Consider the following 22,633-nt stretch of genomic DNA (forward strand, 5'->3'; position numbering starts at 1 on the left):
TTGTCTCCTTCAGGTAAAGTCGCACTGCCGCCCTACGTTTGGCACCTGTCGGATCGCATCTCGCATACGAATGAAGGTAAGATCCAGAGATAGCATTCTGGGCTATTTACATTGGTGGAATGGGGCTTCTTGATAGTACATGTGACCGTTTAATCCGCCTCGGCGTTGACATCACGGCGCCGTAGCAGGCAATATTGCCCCCATTTACGCTGCAATTGATTCGGAAGCCCCGGCAGGTCAGGGACCCAGATTAGGCGGCCTATAAGGCCTGTTTGCGAAGCATCGAGGAAGTGCTTGCACGACATCACCTCCCACTGCGACTCGTCATGGATATAGTCGGGCTCCAGCTCGGTTGCATCGCGGCTGGGGAAGTACGAGTCCACCAGGTATGAGCATTGGGAGATGTCAACCTATGTGGGATTAGCTGAATGGAGAAGGAAAGATCATCTGGTTATACACTTACATATTTGCCTGGGTCCTCCAGATTCAAGTCGTTCATGCCTTCGGGGATCTGGGATGTACCGTCAAAAAGAGCAGGGTAATCCGTGGCATCGGGAAATTCCCCAGGGAGCAATCCCCGGAATTCGCTGCGGATAAACTTGGCCCGCATGCCATCAGGGAGGAAGAACGAAGATGGAAATCGGTACCACTCTTTACCGAGGCATACCGAGTCGCCCGCTTGGGGAATGTCCAGCCGTTCGAGCGGTTCGAACACCTTTAGAGGGGCGTTGTAGCCGGTGATCATACCGACGGTCCGCAGCAAGCCAGCATTGATAGCGGCAAGAACAATAGCTGTCACAATGGTAAGCTTGGCTTGGGCTATCAAGGTTCCATTGGACCCTTTCGAGTCTTTAGACCCAACGTAGGATAGGATTATGTGGATGGCGATCGCCGCATTGAGAGCAAGAAAAGGGTACGCCGGATACATGAACCTTTCTTCCTTGTGAGGCTGAGCGGTAAAGATCGCAAGCCACATATAAAATGGCGCAATTACCGCCAAAGTTCGTAGCGGAATCTCCTTCTTGGTCGATTGGGGCCGGAATACGGCCTGGAGAAGTAGTAAAGGTGCTGCAGACATCGCAAATATGAACCAGATATTGAAGTTCAAGAGTAGGTTCCTTATGTAGAAGGTCCAAGGCTCTGTACCGAAGATGTCTGGGCCCTTTCCTTCTCCTCCAAAGATGTTGTAGGCGACGATATTCCAAGGCACAATAGCAAATTTTCGGAGGAAAGCGTAATCCACAGCAATTTCTGCAGCCTGCATCTCATTAGCACAAGACGGAGACCATAGACGGTCAGTCCGTAGCGACATACCAGGATTGCCAGACACCTGATGGCCCCACTGAAGATACCAGAGACGACAGTCCCCAGGTACCCCGAGATAAAGCCGACAAGAACCTCTGCGAGCAGAAGTGGAACGATCAAAGCACCGGCAAAAGGCCAGCCGACAATCGCACCGAGGCCAAACCACATAATTCCTTGCGCGATCTTCTGACGTCGCCAATCCAGGAAGGCTGTGAGACCTAGCATGGACATGTACATAGTAAAGCTAGAGGGGAGGAATGCTGCGGAGGCGTGGAACATGCCCGGGCTGAAGGCAACGATCATAAGAAAGAACAGGCCAATTTTGGGGCTTAGTGTTCGACAGATTGCCGCATATAGCCGGGTCTGACAGGCGGCACAAACGAGAGCCAGAAAAAAGCGGATCGCATAGAACTGAGAGCTTTTCGTAACCAGAGCAAGGGAGGCCACTTTCCCGACAATGGCATGAATGGTGACATAGAGCCAGCTCCGGATCGAATATAGCGGCGAGTACTCCCACGTCTGAAGCCCGTATCCATGATCAAGATAATGTGTAGGCTCCCAAAAGTTGAAGACTTCATCGCAATCCTGGATGGGCGCAAAGAAAGCCGCAATCGCATTAGAGACGAGAAACACATAGAGCGTAATATTCAATGGAAGGTAATAGGGCGGCGGCGGGGGTCTGCGAATGTCGCGAGTGTTAGCCTGATTGATAAGGAAAGGAACTCTGGTTTTGATACCGTTTCTTGGATCGCGGTGCCTGCCCCGTTGGCATCGAGGGAACATCGATTGTTTTCCTGGCAGACGCCATTTTGCTGACAATCGTTGAAGATTAATTGACATGCCAAGTTAAGGCATGGTTGAAGCTTAACAAAACACGTTATCGATAAGAAAGCTTCTCCGGTAACCCCAACGGCAATTATGGCACTTCGAGAAAAAAAAAAGTTTCCGCCTTCGATTTTGCCTGCAATCATTCCTTTAACTATACCATAAATTATTATTCTTTATTTTTGTTTTCTCTTGCCTTTGAGACAAGTCTTTCTCAAGGCTATAGAGATACATAATGAGTGATCAACAACCCCCTGTTCAACCCCAGCATTCCCTAGAGGATGCGAACGAAGAGCCTCCTGTGAAACGGACTTGCATGAATGATACGCCACCCATTGCCCTAACACCTGCGGACGATGGAAGTGACTTCTACAACACGCCGTGGGTTGCGCGCACGCCTGCAGAACCTATCGAACACTCGGGAGCCGCTATTCAGGGTCAAACCAATGAACCAGCCACGACATCCCATCCTTCGACACTGATCCCAGGGTTAAACCTTGTCAATGATAGTCTCAAAGATCTGCAGCCAGCGCAGAGCGATCCAAGCCTGTCGCCTAACCCCACCACTCAGGATGGTGCGCAAACGGATACACAAACTGGTATGGATATCGAAGAAACGGAGCCTAAGAAACAAGAGCCTCCCGTGGAGAGCACCGGCAAGGTCGAGGGGGAACAAAATTCAGAACCACGTAACCAGGCCGAAGCTGCAACACAGGGCCAGGCGGACAACAACAATACCAATGGCGACGCAAGCGGGACAGGAACTGTGCCTCCCCTAGATACTATGGAACATGATCAAGCCGAACAGGATGAGGAGGACGAGGAGCATCCCGAATGGGAGATCGATTCTTCCCCCTACGAGTCATCTTCCGATGATTCTTCTAGCGATTCCTCAGATGACAGCGACGAGGACGACGAAGACTACCCAATTCTCAGCCCCGAAGAACAAGCCCGGATTTTGATGCAGGCAGAACTTGGTTCCGACGATGAAGGAGAAGGGAAGGGTAAATCGGGTGGTCATATCAGAACGGCAAATGAACTTCCAGAAGAAGCGCCCCCTATCCCGGATGTCACTGTGACTCCGGAAATGAAGATCGTGTTACTGGGACATGTGCAGGCAATTGTCGAGAACACGGTCCTGATCGCGGCGAACACTTCTGGAGAGTACCAGGTGCTGGAATCGGGCTCATTACTCTGCCTTGAAGATAGAAGTATCACTGGTGTGGTTGCTGAGACACTGGGAAGAGTCGAGGAACCATTGTATACTATCCGGTTCCCTACTGCCGCGGCTGTCGAGGAACGTGGTCTTTCTAAAGGAAAGAACGTTTACTACGTTGAGCAACATTCTACGTTTGTGTTTACTCAGCCTCTCAAGGGAATGAAAGGTAGTGATGCATCGAATTTCCACGATGAGGAGATTGGTGAGGATGAGGTGGAGTTTTCCGACGATGAAGCAGAAGCCGAGTACAAGCGGAAGCTGAAGCAGAAGCGGCAGGAGAGAAAGGAGGCCAGGGATGGCCCAGCAAAGACTAAGAAGGGACCTCCAGGTCCTTCGAAGCTCAGTCAAACTGAGCTAAACTACGACGATAACGCAGGTGAAGATGGATATACTCCTCTTGCTCGCCCGAAGAACCTCCATGAGATGATGAGTCGGCAGGAGGCACCTGTCGAGAACGACGCACCTTCTGGTAGAGGTAGCTTCCGTGGTGGTAGAGGTCGGGGCCGGGGCTTTGATCGCGGCCGAGGTGGTCGTGGCCGTGGAGGCGGACCGAGAGAGACTCAGCACTACGACCGCCAGCCATATCAACAGCAAGGATCGGACGCGCAACCTCAATCTTCCAACTACAGTCAACAAGTATACCAGCAAACCCAACCTAATGCTTATGGAATGCCACAACCATACCCTGCGTACCCATCTTTCCCGCAGCAGCAACAGCCTCAGCAACAGCCGCCTCAACATCAACCACAGCACCAGTTCGGTCAAGGTGCTGTACCTCCTGGCTTCAATGTCCAGATGCCATTCCAGCAGGCCTATCCTCAACAAAACCCTTACCAGTTTCCACCCAACACGCAAATCGACCCAATGTTCTTGGCCGCTTTGCAATACTCGCAGCAGGCGCAGCAACTATTGCAGCAGAATCGCCAACAGCAAGCTCCTGGGCAACAACCGGCGCAAGCTGCAACCATGAATTTTGACCAGGTCAAGGCGCAATTAGACCTGTTGCGTCAGCTGAGCAATAATAATCAAGGACCACCTCGCTCATGAGTGTCTGATACCATGTTATGATTAGGGTTTCCTTGCTTTTCTGGGTTTGGGTAAAACTGATACATAGGGATACATAAGTTTGCATTATTGGGAGTTAGGCATCTTACCTTGGATTGGCTTAAAAGTTTACATGGATTATTTCTCTTGTTGATTACGAGTCTTTATGTATACATCGTGAGGAGGCATGCCATTCGAGTGATGCGGGCAATGTGAAAATGATTGCTTATTAGACCTGGCACATACGGGCCATGGGTTGTATTTGTTTAATAGAGATAGACCTGTTCTGCCTTTCGACTAGAATCTATAAATGAAGAAGGATAAATATCATCGTCATGACCATGACTCGCTCTGCTTTGCGCTCTTCCCCAGAGCCCAGAAGTTCTCTAGTTTTGCTCGAGCCAAGACGTCCTTAGCCTGAGAATCAGTTTCACACACTCGTGCTCCCAGCCATTTGCGGAAAGCTCGAGCCTTGACCTGGCCTTCCCACAAGAGACTGCATGTGTTGGAGCTAAGATCTTTCAGATCACCCGTTTGCTCATCTTCAGCAGCTAGCCATGACACCTGAGCCTCCCGGTTTCCTTCCCGCACAGCGTTCGGACCTGCGTTCTCTGTCCAGTCTATCCGGTTCAGCATAAGCTTCCTGTAGTTGTTGATAGAGTGGGAGCCACCCTCAACAATCACAAGATTGAATTTAGGGTGCATGACACAGACCCCAGTAAGAGCGTTCTGTTCAGCATTCCTGCTGATTTTGAAGCGATTCCGCCCGTTTGCAAGACTGTCGATGCGGTAAACCGACATAAGGATTCCTTTTTCAGCATCTTTCTCTTGTTGCCTAGCAAGCTTATCTCGCCGCTCTTCCTTTGTTAGCTTACGCTCTTCGTTGGCTTCCTCATGCTTAGTACGCCGCTCTGCGATCTCTCGCGTTACACGTGCTTCAACAGCGGTAGGGTCTTTGACGGCCTGTTCACCCAGCACTCGCATGAGGTTGGACTTTTTGACTTTCGGTGGAGGAGCTGGCTCAAGTCCCAGTCGGATCTTGGCTTGTTGTTCCTTCAAATCGGCCATTCGCCGCTGGCGACGAATCTTAGCTTGTTCCTTAGGTGTGAGATACATAGGCTTCTGCTCTGCCATATGCTTATCTTGTGGAGGGTCGAGAAGAACTGGGTGCTGAACGTATTGAGTCACTATGGTGTCCGGTGTATCGATCTTTAGATTCTGTTCGTCTTCGATGCCGGAATAGTCCTCCCCGTCCACCAATCCTTCATCCCACCATTCAATTGCAGGTGGAGCCGGAACAAGAAAAGCCTTTTCGACATCAAGGTCCTCATCGATACCAGCCTGTCGCGCCCTCTCGGCAATGCGTTTCTTCATCGCCTCCAATTGAGCCTGCCGACGCAGAGCGGCACCCTGCTGTATATATTTACCCTTCTGGTTGAAAATGAGTTGTCGCGACTGTCGCGGCTTTGCAATCGTAGCTTTGGGACCGAGGCTAGGGTCATAATAGGGATTATTCCTGATTTCTTCCAAAGAAGGACCGGAAAGATCGAGACCTGCTCGATCCGGCTTCCCACTTGTGGCCGGAGATTCTGTTCGACGGTTTTTCGATTGCGTAGACTGTCTTCCCTTGGCACTGCGGAACTCAACGGTGTCCGAAAGCAGGGCCGGATGAAGACCGACATCCAGACCACCCCGACCCCTTGAGGAGCCATCGTCTTCTTCCAATGGGGGAGGTTGAGGCGTTGGCGAGGGTTCGGCCGGTCGTTGCTGAGCTACCACATTGGCCCTTCCGGTAGCAGCCGCGACTCTGGCTTTCATTTGCTCTAGCCTGGACATTGCAGGGGAAGCGGCCGGGGGTGTAGGGCTGGGACTTGGTGCCGCTGATGGTGTGGATCCTCCTCTTGCAGCTTGAAGCCTTGCGCGTACAGCTTCGGCTTTCGCTCTCGCTTCAGCTACCATCCTCTCGATATCAGGCTTCCCAGAGGCCGGAGCCCCTTGACCGGGTAATGGGGATCCATTGCTGGAACGTGATCTTTTCTGCGTGTTATTGTCTTCGTCCTCGGGGTGAGGTCGCTTCAGCATGTTGCCTGATAGGTCCGCCATCACTCGAGGCAGAAAATGAATGCTGCACTCACCCACTGGCACCGAGCGCGACTCAAAGTTGGCGTACGGAAGGTTGGCAAACGAGTATCGGCGATCCGAGAACTAAAGTGAGAAAAGAACGCGGATAACTTAGTGAGACAGGCATAAATCACGGGGCGATCCCAAACGTGGGTCTGAGCGGTATCGCACGGCAGAAAAAAAGTTGGGTGAACTTTTTCTTTTCGCAGCGACAAGACCGAACGAACCCGCTTTTGCTCATTCCAGACCAACAGATAGTCGCATAGCCAGCTTCTTCTGTCGCTCACGGAGCTGCAGGGAATCATGGCGAACTTCGCACGTCCCGTGGCTTCCTCTATTTCGGGGATTGACTTTTCCGTTTACAATGACGAGGATATCAAAGCCACCTCGGTGAAGCGAATCCATAATACTCCGACTTTGGATTCCTTCAACAACCCTGTTCCTGGTGGTCTGTATGACCCGGCTATGGGAGCATGGGGTGACCATGTGTAAGTCTCTTTCTCAGCACATTGTTGTCGTCTGCTGTCTTGTGTTTTTGATTCAGCCTTCTTTTTGGCTCTTCGACTGACCGGACCTAGCTGCACAACTTGTCGCATGAGCTCATGGTCTTGTACTGGCCATCCTGGGCACATCGAGCTACCGGTCCATGTGTACAATGTCACGCACTTTGATCAGATGTACCGTCTTCTTAGGGCGCAATGTGTATACTGCCACCGTCTGCAGATGTCTCGGACACAAGTTAATGCCTACACCTGCAAATTGCGACTATTGCAGTATGGCCTGGTCGACGAGGTAGCTGTCTTGGAGTCAATGGAGCTCAAGAAGGGATCAAAGAAATCGGCGAAGGATGGAGACGAATCCGATGACGATGGAGACGAAGACGAAGATGACCTTGTGAAGCGCAGAAATGTGTTTGTCAAGAAATCCATTCGCGAGGCACAGGCGGCGGGTAAGCTGAAGGGCTTGATGGCTGGAGCCAAGAACCCGATTGCTGCGGAACAAAGGCGGGCTGTTGTCAGGGATTTCTTTAAGGATATTGTCGCCATCAAGAAGTGTGCCAATTGCTCAGGGTGAGTTCTGATTACTTCCCCTGTTTCGCTGCCAGCACATGGGCATTAACTCCGAAGAAAGAATCTCGCCAGGCTATCGAAGAGATCGGTATTCGAAGATTTTCCGGAAAGCTTTGCCCGAAAAGGCTAAACTCGCTATGCAACAGGCTGGGTACAATGCGTCAAACTCCTTGATAATTCTTCAAGAAACCAAGAAATTCAATAGTAAAGAGAAGGAGGCGCTTGCAAACGACAACGCCAGTACTACATCGGAATCTCACGGAGCGGAGGAAGAAGTTGCTCGTGGTAATGCCATCCTGGCACAGGTGGACAACAAGAAGACTGGTGATGGCGGCCAATTCATGCCCTCGCCAGAAGTCCACGCCGCAATTACTTTGCTTTTCGTTAAAGAAGAGGAGATTCTGAACCTTGTCTATACATCCCGTCCGATGTCAAAGAACGAGTCTCGTGTTGATGCAGGCATGTTCTTCATTAAAAACCTCTTGGTGCCACCGAACAAATATCGACCTGTCGCTGCCCAAGGGCCCGGTGCTGTTGTTGAAGCCCAGCAAAACACGGTGTTTACGCAGATCTTGAAGAATTGTGACATTATCAATCAAATCAGCAAAGAACGACAGAATGGAGGGTCCGACTCTGCCATGCGTGTGCGCGACTACAGGGATCTGCTACACGCCATTGTACAACTTCAGGATACTGTGAACGGTCTGATTGACCGTGATAGGAGTGGATTGTCCGGCCCCGCGGCGGCTAGCGCCCCCAATGGCATCAAGCAGATCCTGGAAAAGAAGGAGGGTTTGTTCAGAAAGAACATGATGGGTAAACGTGTGAACTTCGCTGCCCGTAGTGTCATCTCTCCCGACCCCAACATCGAAACCAACGAAATTGGTGTTCCGCTTGTGTTTGCAAAGAAACTGACGTATCCGGAGCCTGTGACTAACCACAACTTCTGGGAAATGAAGCAAGCTGTCATCAACGGTCCGGACAAGTACCCAGGTGCCGCTGCGATCGAAAATGAGTTTGGACAAGTCACTAACCTCAAGTTCAAGAGCCTCGATGAGCGGACAGCCTTGGCCAACCAGCTGCTCGCACCATCGAACTGGCGTATGAAGGGGTCGCGCAACAAGAAGGTGTACCGTCATCTTACCACCGGAGATGTTGTCTTGATGAACCGTCAGCCTACGCTTCACAAGCCGTCTATCATGGGTCATAAGGCTCGTGTACTCGCTAACGAACGTGTCATTCGCATGCACTACGCTAACTGTAATACCTACAACGCTGATTTCGATGGAGACGAGATGAATATGCATTTCCCCCAAAACGAGCTTGCCCGTGCTGAAGCCATGATGCTTGCAGATGCAGACCACCAGTACCTTGTTGCCACTTCTGGTAAACCTTTGAGAGGTTTGATTCAAGATCACATCTCGATGTCTACGTGGTTCACCTGCCGTGATAGCTTCTTCGACGAGGAGGACTACCATGAGCTGCTCTACAGTTGTTTGAGACCCGAGAATTCCCACACAATCACAGAGCGTATTCAGGTTGTCGCCCCGACAATGATCAAACCAAAGCGTCTCTGGACCGGAAAGCAGATCATTACAACTATCCTCAAGAACATCATGCCTCCAAACAGAGCCGGTCTCAATATGAAGAGCAAATCCTCGACACCAGGAGATAGATGGGGCGAAGGTAACGAAGAAGGAACTGTTCTATTCAAGGATGGAGAGTTGCTCTGTGGTATTCTCGATAAGAAGCAGATCGGTCCTACGGCCGGCGGTCTCATCGATTCTATCCACGAAATTTATGGACATACCATTGCTGGAAGGCTCATCGGTATCCTTGGTAGGCTTCTAACGAGATTCCTGAACATGCGTGCATTTACCTGCGGCATCGATGATCTTCGCTTAACTAAGGAGGGTGACCGTATCCGTAAAGAAAAACTTAGCAAGGCCTCTGAAATTGGTCGTCAGGTTGCACTGAAGTATGTAACCCTTGACCAAACGAAGGCTGCTGATGAGGACGCCGAATTGCGACGCCGTCTGGAAGATGTTCTCCGTGATGATGAGAAACAAAGTGGCCTTGATAGCGTCTCCAACGCTCGCACAGCGAACTTGTCCACTGAGATCACCAAGGCCTGTCTTCCCGGAGGTCTGGTCAAGCCTTTCCCGTGGAACCAAATGCAGTCGATGACAATTTCCGGAGCCAAGGGTTCAAGTGTCAATGCCAACCTGATTTCTTGTAACCTGGGTCAGCAAGTTTTGGAAGGTCGACGTGTGCCTGTAATGATCAGCGGTAAGACGTTACCGTCGTTCAGAGCCTTCGATACGAATCCTATGGCTGGCGGTTATGTCAGTGGTCGTTTCTTGACCGGTATCAAGCCTCAAGAATATTACTTCCACGCCATGGCTGGTCGTGAAGGTCTTATTGATACTGCTGTTAAGACTTCTCGCTCGGGTTATCTGCAACGTTGTTTGATCAAGGGCATGGAAGGCTTAAGGGCCGAGTATGACACTTCAGTCCGTGAAGCCACCGACGGTTCCATCGTTCAATTCCTGTACGGAGAAGACGGTCTGGATATCACGAAACAGGTTCACCTTAAAGACTTCGATTTCTTGGCATCTAACTATAAGTCCATTATCTCCCAAGTCAATTCGAGCGATTTCCACACCCTGGAGAAAGAGGAAGTAGGTGAATGGCATAAGGATGCTATGAAGAAGGTGCGCAAGACCGGAAAGGTGGATGCTATGGACCCTGTGTTGTCTCGTTACCACCCCGGAGGTAACCTGGGTAGTACATCCGAGCTGTTTGCTCAAGCTGTTAAGAAGGTAAGACGAAGCTTATGCTTATATTAACCAACATCCATTTTTCTGTCCAGTATATACTAATACTTTACAGTACGAGGACGCCAATCCGGACAAGCTTCTGAAGGACAAGAAGAAGAGCATTGAAGGTATCCTCAGCAAGAAATCATTCAGTAACATGATGAATATGAAGTACTTGAAGTCTGTGGTCGATCCTGGTGAAGCCGTTGGTATTGTGGCCGGTCAGTCTATCGGTGAACCATCAACTCAGATGACCTTGAACACTTTCCACTTGGCTGGTCACTCTGCGAAGAACGTCACGCTAGGTATTCCCCGTCTGCGTGAAATCGTGATGACGGCTAGTGCTCACATTATGACTCCCACGATGACATTGGTTTTGAACGAAGAACTGTCCAAAGAGCACTCCGAGAGGTTCGCCAAGGCTATTAGCAAGCTCAGCATTGCAGAGGTTGTTGATAAGGTTGAAATCAGGGAGAGAATCACTTCTGGCAGCACAAAGGCTAAGGTCTATGATATCGAAGTCTCATTCTTCCCCCCCGAGGAATACACCGCAGAGTATGCAATCAAGACAAAAGATGTGCAGATTGCCCTGCAGAACAAATTCATCCCCAAGCTCGTGAAGCTTACCAGAGCCGAACTCAAGAGACGAGAGGATGAAAAGAAACTGTCGAGCTACTCAACTGCCCAGCCGGAGATTGGTGTCTCTGTTGGTACCGTCCAAGAAGCTCCTCGGGGTGCTGACGACGACGACGCGCCCGCTGACGATGATGACGAGGAGGATCAGGACGACGCTAAGCGCGCCAGTGGTTCTAAGAATCGTTCAAACCAAGTCTCCTACGAAGGCCCTGAGGGTGAAGAGGAGAAAATGGTTCAGGATCAAGATGCTGACGACGATGACGATATTGAGGATAGTGGCGAGAAGCAAACGAGGGATGTTGACATGGATGATGCCTCTGATGACGACTCGGATGATGAAGCCAAAGACACCAAGTTGCGCGAGGAGGATATCAAGGGTAAATTCGGCGAGATTACCCAATTCAAGTTCAACCCCAGCCAGGGCTCTTCGTGCACTATTCAGCTGCAGTATGACATTTCTACTCCTAAACTTCTCGTGCTACCTCTGGTTGAGGCGGCCGCTCGCAGTGCTGTCATCCAGTCTATCCCTGGTCTTGGCAACTGTACATACGTGGAGGCGGACCCTATCAAGGGCGAACCTGCCCATGTCATCACGGACGGTGTCAACCTCCTCGCCATGCGGGATTACCAAGACATCATCCAGCCCCATTCCCTCTACACGAATTCCATTCACCATATGCTTAACCTGTATGGTGTCGAGGCTGCTCGCGCGTCCATCGTTCGTGAAATGACGGAAGTTTTCGAGGGTCACAGTATCTCCGTGGACAACCGTCATCTGAACCTGATTGGTGATGTGATGACCCAGTCCGGTGGCTTCCGTCCCTTCAACCGCAACGGTCTTGTCAAGGATGCCTCCTCTCCTCTTGCCAAGATGAGTTTCGAAACCACCGTTGGATTCCTCCGGGACGCTGTCCAGGAGAGAGACTATGATAACCTCAAGTCCCCGAGTAGTAGAATTGTTGTTGGCCGTGTTGGAAATGTTGGTACCGGTGCTTTTGATGTCCTTGCCCCAGTGGCATAATGGGTAGGTATGTGTGATGTATGGCATCTTATATTGTGGTTTATTGTATATGAGGAGACTCAAACGTGTATCTATTATGCATTTTCCTTGTTGATGTGTTCTATGACTTCTGGAGTTTCTCTCAGCGAAATCAAGAAAAGTCTTTCATTTTCTTCTAGAGCAACCTTTCATGATAGAATACATGAATAGAGAATGCTTTTTTCTTTTCAGATATCGTTCAGCACCTGAATCCGGCCTACTTGAATCCCCCTGTTGTTTGGGCAGCTCGGCGGAACGTTCACGGAGCTTTTTTTTGTAAATATGAAAAGTATCCTTGGCTATGGAAATTGAAAGGGCGTATAATCTATAATTCTGCGATTGCACTGACCACCCGCCGGAATAGAGAGGTCTTCAGTAGATTAAGTAGTCAGGGTGGTCCTGGTCCCTTGAAACGATACCAGTCCCTTTTTCCCACTTGGGTTTGGCTAGAGCTTACAAAATGACACCGAACATTGCGCAAAGACGAAACAACCGCCATAGAACCACGAGTATCATGGGTAGAACGACCTACAATATTCAATGTCCGAAGGGCAAACGCAAACGTGAAGCCAATCCTTTTATTTACCAGGAGCTGATGCGGTGTGCGTGGAAGGAGGCTGGGGTCGATTGCTTGGGTTTGCCTGGAGCTTAAAATCAATAGATAGACCAGAGGTTTTAGGAGAAACCTTGAGACTGACACAGGTTTGACCTGAAGCGTAGGGTGTCGTTTAAGACCCCTTCTTAGGATCTGTAGGTTCACTCCAGGGCCCCAAGCGTTCTCATCTTGGCCGTGCTCATCGCACTCCGCCGCCTCTCTATAGATATCAATCACGTCTTCCCATAGTGCTTCAAGTTGCCCGGAAGTCCAGTCAGTAGTGTCGTCCCAGGCAAAGCCAGGTACATCTACAGCCCCTTCCGGGTCTTGTAGATTTTGTCCTGGCGCCGAGTAGAGCTAGCGTCAGTCGTGGATTCAGCGTGCTTAAAAGGGACAACTTTACCTCAACCCAATCGGAATAATCTTGGAGCCAAAGTCATGGCCTAGAGTTTTCCGCAGAGACAGCACAAAATCCGGAAGAGGGATGGACTTCGGTCGAATGCAATTAATTGATGGTTTTGACAAGGGGAGTTCATTAAGAAGCTCTCGCACAGGGCTTCGTTGACGTGCTGGTGCAGAGCTTCGAGTGGGAGCATCGAATCTTGTACGATCCGTCAGATCAGTAGATAGGCTGTCGACATCATCGGTATGTACAGGTCTGGACCACCTTCTGGGACTTGATGCTCCGCTACGTGATATATTGCGCCGTCTCCTTCGATAATCCTCGTCTGTATGTGTTGAGGGAGGGCTTATGTTCGGTTCCGTTTGGACTCTATCGAGCCAGGAAGCGATATCTTTCCTCTTCATCTGTAAGCCCTTTGACCGCAGCCACTCCAACCGCCTCTAAACAGAGCTGACCACGATATCCGAAGGGGGAATGTAATGTTGGATGCACGCCCCATTTGACTACTTGGAGTTGGGTAGAGCTAGTGCATACGATGTAGAAGCAACATTCTAAACATGTACTCATCTTATCAATCTGGTAGAACCTTGTTCTAAAATTGTCATCAAGCTTTCTAAATATAGGGTATAGGCCACCATTACTGGCATCGGTAAGTAGGGATGCCCAGGTCACATCGCCCTTTTCTTGTTTGCTTGACCCTACCGAAGTGGAGAAGGAGCTTATTTCTTGTCCTATTAATCGGAGCAAGCACTGCAGAGGCCACTAAGAGCGGTGGGGAATATAAACTGTCCACCCTGAAAGTCCAGCCGGATCTTGTATGCCCCGTTCCCTCATAGATAGATAGCACGTAGTATAATACATCTAGTATCAACCCTAAGGCCGTCACCATAACATCTGCATCGTGGGTATTGGGTATTGAAGGACACGGGGGTCTTTATGTGCGGTCTGGGAAAGGTCTGGAGGTCCCAAAGCCATATTTGGCTATGTCAACATCCTGGTGTATTGGCGTGGATGACTATGCCCGGAACATGGAAATAAACAATACTGTCCCGGAGTTGGCTTTCACTATGCATCCAGCATCATGAGAGTGTCGTCAATGTCGTCATCAAATTCATCCTCAACAACGACAGCACCATTGGCAACACCATTTGCACTATGTCCACGAGCCAGTTCTTCTCGTTGTGCTCTCTGATCCTCCAGCATCTGCTTCTCTCGATGTCGCTCTAAATCTGCCAAGCTCCATGTCGAGATGCCGTCCTGGTCTTTGGCTTTGAAAGGTTGAGCCATGCCGCGTAAGAAGTTCTTCGCGGTGGCCACGGCCATATCAGTACTGAGGTTAGTCTCGCTTTCAAGCATGGCCTGACTGATCCACTTGGGGAGTTGAGTCCGTTTCTTCTGGAATCGCTTATCAGCAAGAACCATGACTCCATAGTCATCCTTGCCACGAAGGACCCGACCGAGACACTGTGCAGCATGTCTCATTGCGTCGAAAGATAAGAAGTCGTTCTCTCGAATACGGTAATTTTCTCGAAGAAATTCAAGGCGCGCTTTTAATATCCTCGATTCGGTGTACTGGAACGGCACACCAATGCATATCACGGCACGACCATAGTGATGGTCAAAATCAATCCCTTCGGAGACCTTTCCTCGGGCGACGCACATTAAGATGGCTCCCCGTCCATTGCAGCATGCTGTTCGGTATGTCTCCAGCGCCAATGATGACTCCTGCGCATCCGGTGTCTCGACAAGAATCAACTTGTAGTTCCATATAGAATCCAAGATGCCCATACCCTGCCACATACTGATAATGGACTCCATGTACAAGTATGAAGGGAAGAAAACCACGATACCATCTGGTGTTATTCGCGAGAATTCTAGGACGATGTTCCCGTAATTACGCACCACACCCGGGTCATTACGTATCTGGAATGAGGAGGAGATTTGTGCTTGATCTGAACCACGAGTAACGACCATGGGTAGGAAAGAACGTCGTGCAAGTGTCATGCTGTATGACTCCTGCATGACAGTGGTGAACCCGAGCATCTTGGGATACATTTCAAGAGGTGATAGAGTTCCAGAAGTGATAATGACGGAGCTGAATCGTTCGAACACAGGCTTGATAGCAATAGCCGCGTCCAAGCAGGTAAAATGCAACACAGGGTTTGGAACTGTCGCTGCCTCCGATTCAAACGGCTCTAGAATTAAGAGAAACCCTTTGTCATATGTTGAGACTAAAGTCGCAAATGTTGCCACTTCCTGCAGCGGTTGATAGTCTTCTATGTTGATAAGCTCCAGCGTTCGCACCAATGATGTTAGCCGTTCGGCGCAGAATCGCAAAGGTTTTCGCTCGATATAGGTCAAGTCTTTAACATGAGTTAAGAACGAGGGAGGTGTTTCGGAGATGGTATGAGTGACTTTCATTCGAGTCTTGAGGTATTCGATGAATCTTTTCAGGAAGGAGATAAAGTGCTCTGCTCGGCGTATATTGCCTGGTACGGCTTCCTTGAGTAGATCGTCAGGAAGAACAGGATTTGAAATAAACTGATCCTCTTCCCTGGCTTGCTCTGCTTCACGAAGACCCTCAACGAGCTTGGAATATTCACTTTGTAGTTTCTCCGCGTCTGAGCTCTTCATCTCATTAATCTTCCGTTCCAAGTTATTTGCTCCCCTGGTGGCTTTCCGCAGCGAATCCTCCGTTATATCGATGCTAAGTGATTCGATGCAGACGTTATCAATGTTATGTGCCTCGTCGAAGACCACTATACAGTCTTTCGAAAATTCCCGAGATACTCGCTCTGCAATTTTGGGATCGAGAAGATAGTGATAGGAGTATATTATGACGTTGCAGAACGGCATCATCCGCCTTGCTGAGAAATAGGGACATTGTTTGTGGTCTTCGCCGTATTTGAGTAGTCCGTCAAGGGTGAAAACGCCTGGAGGTACAAGGTTGTGCGGTTCGAGGAGGTCAAGGTTCTATACCAAGTCATAAATCAGCTCGTCGATTATTAGCCAGTATTTGCATACCTCGTGGTAGACACAGAGCTCAACGTCTTCGCCTCTCTCTTTTTTTTCCTTGACAAAGCCGGCCGTTAAGCTCCTGCACCTGGCATCAACGATAGTGCCACTTTTCTCCCTTTTGACAGACGGATGCAGACACAAGTTCTTTCGACTAGTAAGCCCCAAAGCGCGAAAGTCCTCTGTGTACCCGAGTTGTTGAGTGCGAAATTTCATTAGCGCCTTTAACTCTGCCAAAGCTTTCTCGATTTCCGACATGGTTCGAGAGCAGTAGATAAGCTTTCTATGCTCTGGATAATGCATCTGATAGGCGACAATCAAGGATAACAAAGAAACTGTTTTCCCGGTGCCCGAGGGCATTTCCAGGACACAGTGACCCCCGGCATCGAGGGTCTTCTTGAGGTCGCACATGTAGGCATATTGTTCGGGGTATATACGAGGATACGGGAAAAGGACTGGAAGGTCACTATCGATAGAAGTTGGAAGGTTAAATTTGACTGGAAAGAGCTTCAATACGGCGCACTTACTCAATGAAAAATTTCATTGTGACGATCGAGCGACGTGCTCCAAAGTTGGGCTACACAGAAGGAAGCTCTCGGACAAGCTTACAACTTAAGACGGAGTTAAGGCCGCGGCCAGACTTCGCGACGAACTTTTCCTTATCGGGACATGATGACACATGCCCACGTGACCCGTCCCGATATGGACGCCGATTATCAAGCCCGTTTTGAAGTAATTGATATTGAGACAATCTCTCACTGTAAAAGCAATAATTCGGGCTGGGAAGTTGTTGATTCTTTGTATCTGAGTGACAAGGGACCTGCACTCTTATTCTTCCCCTTCGTTCCATTTTTCCCCTCCTCCCTTTCCCCTTTTTGTTCACTCCTTTGATCTGATTCACATCCCACTTACCCCACATTTATTATGAGTAAAAAGTTCAAGTCTCAGGCATCAAGCAGCCGCGCTGCTAGCACCTTTGGCTCCTTTGGTGGATTCTCCAGCTCTTTCTCTGGTTCTGGGAGGGAACCGTCGTCTCTTACTTATGTGGCTGAGCCGCCGGACCTTTCGCAGATATTTGAAGCACAATTGGCAATTGCTTTCAAGAACTTCCTGAAGAAAGATGAAGTAACGAGGACCAAAGCACTGGATGATTTGAGGGATTATGTTTCTACTGTAGAAAGTCGCAGTGGGACTCTGGATGACGGGTTCCTGGAAGCCTGGGTATGTCTGCACCTACACCATGCGGATCGGGGTAATATGTTGATTAGATTTTGTTCCTCGGCAGATTAAAATTTATCCCAGAGCATCGATTGATCTGTCTCGTAGAGTGAGGCAAACGGCCCATTCCACACAAGGATCTATTGCTTCTCTAGTGGGCAAGCGGATTGCCCGTTTCTTACCGAAAGTAATTGGGGCATGGCTTGCAGGACTCTATGACAATGATCGAATGGTTCACCGGTCCGCATTTGAGTCCTTCACACGGGTTTTCTCAACTGAAGAGAAGAGAAACGGCGTGTGGAAGATCTACCAGAGTTCTATTCTTGATTTTGTAGATGATGTCATCCTTCAGCAGACTCCACAGACTCTTAGCGACGAGAGGACTGTCAAGTCTGATGATGCAGAAGCGAAGTATGCTCGCGTTGTAGGAACTGCGGTTTTACTATTTAATCGAATTATAGGTGCGCTTCTATACACCCTATAATCCCCTGTAAGTGTTCTGACTGGGTGTCAATGCAGGAAATTCGACGCGCGAAGTTCTTGAGAAGGATATAGCTACGATTGAAAACCTTCTGGGTAGTAAATCGTTATGGTCCTTATGCTATCATGACGACCCTTTTGTTCGCAGATCAGTCTATGTCCTTCTTCGATCTGCTGTCTCTAAAGACCCAGAGCAGCTTGACTGGAAGCTCATCAGTGCCGCTATCATCGGCAAATCCTTGCATATATCTCAATTAGGATCTTCCCCGGACCTGTCCGAATTGCTGCTGCAGGTGACAACTGTAAGGCCTCAGTTATGGACTGACGACTATACGGGCAAGTCTTCTTCCTCTAAAAGACTCATTCAGTATATCCAGAAAGGTTCAGAGGGTGGTCTAGCCTCCTTCTGGCAAAATCTATACGAGTTATTGCAGGTTATCCCATCGCAGACTTTAGCAAAAGTTGATGCGAAATCCACAAATGAAGACAGTGTTGAATTGTCAAGCGCTACGAAATTGACTCAATCCTTCCAAGACGGACTGAACTCCAGAGATGAACCTCGGCAGAACCGCGCAGTTGGTTGGAAAGCTTATATTGACACTGGAATGTGGCTCACAAATAAGCTCCCCCAAATTGACCAAGAACCTTTTCTACATGAACGACTGTCTCCACTTTTAGTCCAATATGTCAAGCCTGAGCAAGACCGTTCTGAGTGGGAACTTCCTGCTCAGTCAGCTGAAGCTCTCTGCGCTGATTATCTTGATGTTTTAGCCACACATAGCCACGAAGGAGAATTGCATAAATTGTGGACTGAGCTGTCGGACAACCTGCTTGAAGCTGTAAAGCTTTCATCTCCAGAGCAGTCGAAGGACTTCAGGTCGTCACAAGACGCAGTATGTGCTCAGGCCGAACGATTTCTTGCTTTAGAGGCTTCGGTGCTTTCACGTGTAGCAGATACAGACCGCGAATGCAAGCTGCTGAAAGCCTTCGAGGACACAAACCTGGGGCTGCTTAGGCACTGCTTGGAGGTTCTACGAACCCGAAACGGCAAGCCGTATGGAGCAGCTGCAGTTGTTGAAGGAATGGTTCAGAAAGTTGCACAGATTGCACAACACTCCCAGGAGTTATTGAGGTTTGTCCAGGAGGATGCACCAGAACTTCTGTCTTCGCCATCCGCCGATCGTTTAATCTCTATCATCTTGTCTTGTCGTTCATGGAATGGATTTGGCCCAAGTTTCGAGAAAGTCGTTGAAAGGGTAGCACAGTCTGAACCCGAGTCGTCAAATGCGCATGCTGTTCAGAAACTCCTCTCTACACTCGATTTCAAGGAAGTAGATGATAAGAGTGGTCTTGGTTCTCTGATCGCGCGTGCTTTAGACAGGGCCTGTAGAGGTAGCTCTCTACACTGGTCGATTGTGGCTGCGGTGCTCCAAAACCAAACATCTCATGGCGAGCTCACAGAGTCGATATTCTTGTCAATCATCGATGCATTATCAGATGAAAGCAAAGTGTTCGATACCTTACACGGAGTTTCTCAAATTGCAAATACCGTCCCAACTGCACTAAGAGAATTCCAAAGTGGTCCCCATGGTTCGAAATTAACAGGGAAGTTGCTGTTCCTCGCTGAGTCGCCATCAGAAGAAGTGGCCGGTCTTGCGGAGTCATTAACCAGAAGGGTGAAGGAATCAGCAGTCAGTGAAACAAGTGCTAGGTCAACTTTTGAAATTCTGAAGCACAATTTCAATAACGTAAACGAGGAATCTCTCTCGTGAGTGTCTTGCCTACAAGTGAAAAGGATAGACTGGCTAATATAAACAGGATTGGGTCTTTATTGAGTGTTGCAGAAGAATTTTTACATAACACCAAGCCCGAGGACCTCAAGAAAGTGGTTAATGATATCCTACCTTCTCGCCAGAATTGGGAAGATGCGCTCGATCCCTTTCTTGCACTCCCTCCCCGGCTATCAACTGCTATTACAAGTCCGCTTAAAGGGACAGTTCATATCATCGACCGCCATATATCGGACGAGTCTAGAAGGCGCTATGAGACGGTCCCATGCGACTCCAGCCATTGTTCGTCTGCTCTCCGACTCGCCTATTTCACCATTAGAACTCTGTCATCCTCTGATATCACTAGTCAGCTTGGTGCAGAAGAGCTTCAAACTCTGTTCTACTACTTGCCTCTGGCTGTGCAGTTGATTGACGATGATTTGAGCATCGACAATTGCAATGGCATAACTGGAGTACTGCTACCTGAGCAACGAGAAGAGTACATGGAAATTGTCAATGATGGCCGTAGTTTGATCAATAGATGGGCAAATTTGGAAGAATCCGTTGCACCATCAATTTCTGCGTTTTGGGAAAGCAAACTCGAAAGCTTAACTGGAACCTCTGCCGTTGACTATCGAGTTGGCGAGGCTTTTGTAAAGATTATGGAGGGTCAGGACTCGGCAAATTCCAAGTCATCGGAAGACATTGCCAAGCTTTGCAAGGATGTGCGAACAGCAAATGCAATCCGCTCGGCGTCTTGGGTGGCTATCTTGCGACACTCCATCCTCTCAAACCCTGCCGGGACACGGCTATGCAATGAACTTGTCGCAGAATCCACAGGATTGAAACCTCATGATGAGCGAAAAGATGGTTAGTGAGAAAGAACTTTCGTTATTTGTACATGCTAATATTGCGTATAGGCCTTCGAAAGCTATCACTGCTCAACCTTCTCGTAGTAGGATCGGAAGAAGTGTTTGAGTCAATCCCGACCCAGCGCGTCGTCTTTCTCGTCAAGCACCTCGTACAATGTCTGCAATCGGAGAATATCTCCCTTAGTGTCAAATCCGAGGTATTGCAAACCTTGTCGTTTGTGTTACCTTGCATTCATGAGATGTATGGCTCGCACTGGGAGGATTGCATGGATGCTCTCAGCACAACCTGGAGGGAAGCCAGTGGCAGCGATGAAGCTTTGCCAGTTCTGCTAGCATCCTTCAGACTTTTTGCTCGCCTGAAATCCATTGTAGGCAACGAAGACAGCAACGACGATGTGAAAGACGCTTGGTCAGATCGAAAGGCCGCGTTGTTCAATGACTTGACAGCAACGATCAAGGAATTTGGTTAGTATCTGCTCGATGATGGATGGACATATTAAGCTAACGAAACAGACTCTTCTATTACGTTCTACCAACCTCGCGATGTCACGGTAGATCTCTTGTGCCGACTGATCAACAATATATCAGTTGAGAGCCTTGAAGACGTGAGCAGGATCTTCCCACTTCTGACTGCGCAGAGTCAGGCTGTGCAACGCGCCGCCTATACTGTTCTACACCGGTATATTCCAAGTGTTCAAGAGCAGATTTCTTTTGATGTGGCATTGTCGAAGACGACCGTCAAATTACCCGATCAGCTCCTGTCTCTGTTGCTCGAAGCACCCACTATGGATTCGATATCCTTATCATATGGTGATGACAAGGTCTGGTCGGAGATACGATCATACCTTTTAAGCTGGAAGATAGTTTTCGATCATTTCGTTAATGCAGTATGTATATCCGCCGGTGCTTATTGGAATTATGCCGTGGCTAACGACAAAAACAGTCCTTTGCCGTGCAAGAGAACTACGTATCGAGCATCAAGGAGAATGATGTGTTGATTCCACTACTGGAATTCACATTCGACTTCCTCCAGCAGTCTCACCAAAAAATGGTGGACGCGTCTAAGTTCGTTATTCGCTCTTTTGAGTTAGACCAGTCGGAATCTCAGGAGAAGGAAATCCAATGGCTCCTCGTCCACCTGTACTTCTTGTGCTTGAGGTACCTGGCGAACATGACCAAGAGCTGGTGGATTGACACCAAGAAGCGCACCAAAGGACCAGTGGAAGCCTGGACTGAAAAATACGTGAGTGCGCAGAATAACACATGTTAAGGCGAATGTATCTAACTGAGTATAGATTTCACCACTGATCGTTGAGGATGCCCTGCAAGGGATTACCGAATGGATGGCAACACAAGACCCGAATGAAGAGCGGGCATTGGCCGTGAAAATCTCACCAAAGACTTCTGAGATCATTGCTAGCATTCCAGTGGATGAAGAGTCACCCCCGGTTGCCTTGTCTATATCCCTTCCGCCGGCCTATCCGCTACAACCCGCTTTGGTGGTTGGTCGGAGTCGAGTGTTGGTCGACGAGAGAAAATGGAAGAGCTGGCTTCTTACCATTCAAGGTGTGATCATGTTTGCGAACGGCAACATAGTGGACGGACTGCTGGCCTTCCGGAAGAATGTCCAAGGTGCCTTGAAGGGGCAGAGCGAGTGCGCGATCTGTTACTCCGTCATATCGACGGACATGCAGACTCCGAACAAGAGATGTGCCACCTGCAAGAACACATTCCACTCTGTCTGTCTGTTCCGGTGGTTCAAGAGCAGTAACCAGAGCACTTGTCCGCTGTGCCGGAACAACTTTGTTTATGTATGATGACATCGATGTATAGTAGTTAGTATCTTGGGTATTGAAGTCTGAACAAGGCCTTCTTGCCCTTTTGTTATGGAGAAGAGGGGCCACTTTGCATGGTACGTATGGCCTTATGGGCATGTATGATATATCTCTATCAGCTTATAGAAAAGTTCAAATTGCCAAGTACTCTTCTGGATTCCATCTTCTCTGCTCAACTATCAACATCAAACCTCCTAGTAGTGCTCAGTCTTGGCAGATCAGGTTTGGATACTATTAGAAGGATAGTAGTCAACAGGTAGGGATAAATAGCATTAAGGATTATGGATTCTCTGCATCACGTCATAGTCCAGATTATGTATTGCTGACATGAAGGGTTTCATAAGCGGGCATAAATCGAAATTAATGAA

The 22,633-nt window shown here is 49.0% G+C and overlaps 8 protein-coding genes across 8 annotated transcripts; 3 read left to right on the forward strand and 5 right to left on the reverse strand.

The window, feature by feature from the left end:
* Nucleotides 1–149: 149 nt before the first annotated feature.
* BDV37DRAFT_285175 (dolichyl-P-Man:Man(6)GlcNAc(2)-PP-dolichol alpha-1,2-mannosyltransferase) lies at nucleotides 150–2,113 on the reverse strand (the record flags this gene model as incomplete). The annotated part of the gene is made up of 4 exons (XM_032087659.1): nucleotides 150–410; nucleotides 464–1,258; nucleotides 1,315–1,984; nucleotides 2,043–2,113. 4 exons carry the CDS (start codon nucleotides 2,111–2,113, stop codon nucleotides 150–152), a joined length of 1,797 nt encoding a protein of 598 aa, XP_031939230.1.
* Nucleotides 2,114–2,270: 157 nt separating this feature from the next.
* Nucleotides 2,271–4,702, forward strand: BDV37DRAFT_253596 (RNA-binding snoRNP assembly protein NAF1). The gene has a single exon (XM_032082549.1). The coding sequence runs from the start codon at nucleotides 2,366–2,368 to the stop codon at nucleotides 4,394–4,396; it is 2,031 nt and encodes a 676-aa protein (XP_031939231.1). The 5' UTR covers nucleotides 2,271–2,365; the 3' UTR covers nucleotides 4,397–4,702.
* Nucleotides 4,703–6,609, reverse strand: BDV37DRAFT_253597 (U4/U6-U5 snRNP complex subunit PRP3). The gene has a single exon (XM_032082550.1). It carries the CDS (start codon nucleotides 6,494–6,496, stop codon nucleotides 4,727–4,729), a length of 1,770 nt encoding a protein of 589 aa, XP_031939232.1. The 5' UTR covers nucleotides 6,497–6,609; the 3' UTR covers nucleotides 4,703–4,726.
* Nucleotides 6,610–6,733: 124 nt separating this feature from the next.
* BDV37DRAFT_253599 (DNA-directed RNA polymerase I core subunit RPA190) lies at nucleotides 6,734–12,315 on the forward strand. Its single transcript, XM_032082551.1, has 4 exons — nucleotides 6,734–7,002; nucleotides 7,093–7,584; nucleotides 7,646–10,406; nucleotides 10,477–12,315. The coding sequence occupies exons 1-4, from the start codon at nucleotides 6,818–6,820 to the stop codon at nucleotides 12,058–12,060; spliced, it is 5,022 nt and encodes a 1,673-aa protein (XP_031939233.1). The 5' UTR covers nucleotides 6,734–6,817; the 3' UTR covers nucleotides 12,061–12,315.
* Nucleotides 12,316–12,885: 570 nt separating this feature from the next.
* Nucleotides 12,886–13,810, reverse strand: BDV37DRAFT_167705 (uncharacterized protein). Its single transcript, XM_032079282.1, has 2 exons — nucleotides 13,077–13,810; nucleotides 12,886–13,014 (listed from the first exon to the last, which is right to left on the reverse strand). Exons 1-2 carry the CDS (start codon nucleotides 13,478–13,480, stop codon nucleotides 12,948–12,950), a joined length of 471 nt encoding a protein of 156 aa, XP_031939234.1. The 5' UTR covers nucleotides 13,481–13,810; the 3' UTR covers nucleotides 12,886–12,947.
* On the reverse strand, nucleotides 13,597–14,053 carry BDV37DRAFT_167709 (uncharacterized protein). Its single transcript, XM_032079283.1, has one exon. The coding sequence runs from the start codon at nucleotides 13,963–13,965 to the stop codon at nucleotides 13,714–13,716; it is 252 nt and encodes an 83-aa protein (XP_031939235.1). The 5' UTR covers nucleotides 13,966–14,053; the 3' UTR covers nucleotides 13,597–13,713.
* On the reverse strand, nucleotides 13,811–16,674 carry BDV37DRAFT_167704 (TFIIH/NER complex ATP-dependent 5'-3' DNA helicase subunit RAD3). Its single transcript, XM_032079281.1, has 3 exons — nucleotides 16,619–16,674; nucleotides 16,101–16,557; nucleotides 13,811–16,049 (listed from the first exon to the last, which is right to left on the reverse strand). The coding sequence occupies exons 1-3, from the start codon at nucleotides 16,633–16,635 to the stop codon at nucleotides 14,142–14,144; spliced, it is 2,382 nt and encodes a 793-aa protein (XP_031939236.1). The 5' UTR covers nucleotides 16,636–16,674; the 3' UTR covers nucleotides 13,811–14,141.
* Nucleotides 16,675–16,880: 206 nt separating this feature from the next.
* On the forward strand, nucleotides 16,881–22,471 carry BDV37DRAFT_253608 (ubiquitin-protein ligase RKR1). The gene is made up of 8 exons (XM_032082552.1): nucleotides 16,881–17,312; nucleotides 17,377–17,770; nucleotides 17,829–19,557; nucleotides 19,608–20,428; nucleotides 20,479–20,895; nucleotides 20,944–21,317; nucleotides 21,374–21,673; nucleotides 21,726–22,471. Exons 1-8 carry the CDS (start codon nucleotides 17,016–17,018, stop codon nucleotides 22,245–22,247), a joined length of 4,854 nt encoding a protein of 1,617 aa, XP_031939237.1. The 5' UTR covers nucleotides 16,881–17,015; the 3' UTR covers nucleotides 22,248–22,471.
* The last annotated feature ends 162 nt before the right edge of the window (nucleotides 22,472–22,633 follow it).

The sequence above is a fragment of the Aspergillus pseudonomiae genome (genome assembly GCF_009193645.1).
Source record: "Aspergillus pseudonomiae strain CBS 119388 unplaced genomic scaffold BDV37scaffold_57, whole genome shotgun sequence".
In the NCBI taxonomy this organism is placed as follows: Eukaryota; Fungi; Ascomycota; class Eurotiomycetes; order Eurotiales; family Aspergillaceae; genus Aspergillus; species Aspergillus pseudonomiae.

Excerpts from the sequence above, each read along its gene's own strand:
- BDV37DRAFT_253599 (XM_032082551.1), top strand. The coding sequence starts at position 6,818 with ATGGCGAACTTCGCACGTCCCGTGGCTTCCTCTATTTCGGGGATTGAC. Across the intron at positions 7,585-7,645 it reads AAGTGTGCCAATTGCTCAGG|AATCTCGCCAGGCTATCGAA; the intron begins GTGAGTTCTGAT and ends CTCCGAAGAAAG. Across the intron at positions 10,407-10,476 it reads TTGCTCAAGCTGTTAAGAAG|TACGAGGACGCCAATCCGGA; the intron begins GTAAGACGAAGC and ends AATACTTTACAG.
- BDV37DRAFT_167704 (XM_032079281.1), bottom strand. Across the intron at positions 16,050-16,100 it reads AGCTCTGTGTCTACCACGAG|AACCTTGACCTCCTCGAACC; the intron begins GTATGCAAATAC and ends GACTTGGTATAG.
- BDV37DRAFT_167705 (XM_032079282.1), bottom strand. The coding sequence starts at position 13,480 with ATGAAGAGGAAAGATATCGCTTCCTGGCTCGATAGAGTCCAAACGGAA. Across the intron at positions 13,015-13,076 it reads ATTATTCCGATTGGGTTGAG|GACAAAATCTACAAGACCCG; the intron begins GTAAAGTTGTCC and ends ACTCGGCGCCAG.
- BDV37DRAFT_253596 (XM_032082549.1), top strand. The coding sequence starts at position 2,366 with ATGAGTGATCAACAACCCCCTGTTCAACCCCAGCATTCCCTAGAGGAT.
- BDV37DRAFT_253608 (XM_032082552.1), top strand. The coding sequence starts at position 17,016 with ATGAGTAAAAAGTTCAAGTCTCAGGCATCAAGCAGCCGCGCTGCTAGC. Across the intron at positions 20,896-20,943 it reads AGCAACGATCAAGGAATTTG|ACTCTTCTATTACGTTCTAC; the intron begins GTTAGTATCTGC and ends CTAACGAAACAG. Across the intron at positions 21,318-21,373 it reads TCGATCATTTCGTTAATGCA|TCCTTTGCCGTGCAAGAGAA; the intron begins GTATGTATATCC and ends CGACAAAAACAG.
- BDV37DRAFT_167709 (XM_032079283.1), bottom strand. The coding sequence starts at position 13,965 with ATGGTGACGGCCTTAGGGTTGATACTAGATGTATTATACTACGTGCTA.
- BDV37DRAFT_253597 (XM_032082550.1), bottom strand. The coding sequence starts at position 6,496 with ATGGCGGACCTATCAGGCAACATGCTGAAGCGACCTCACCCCGAGGAC.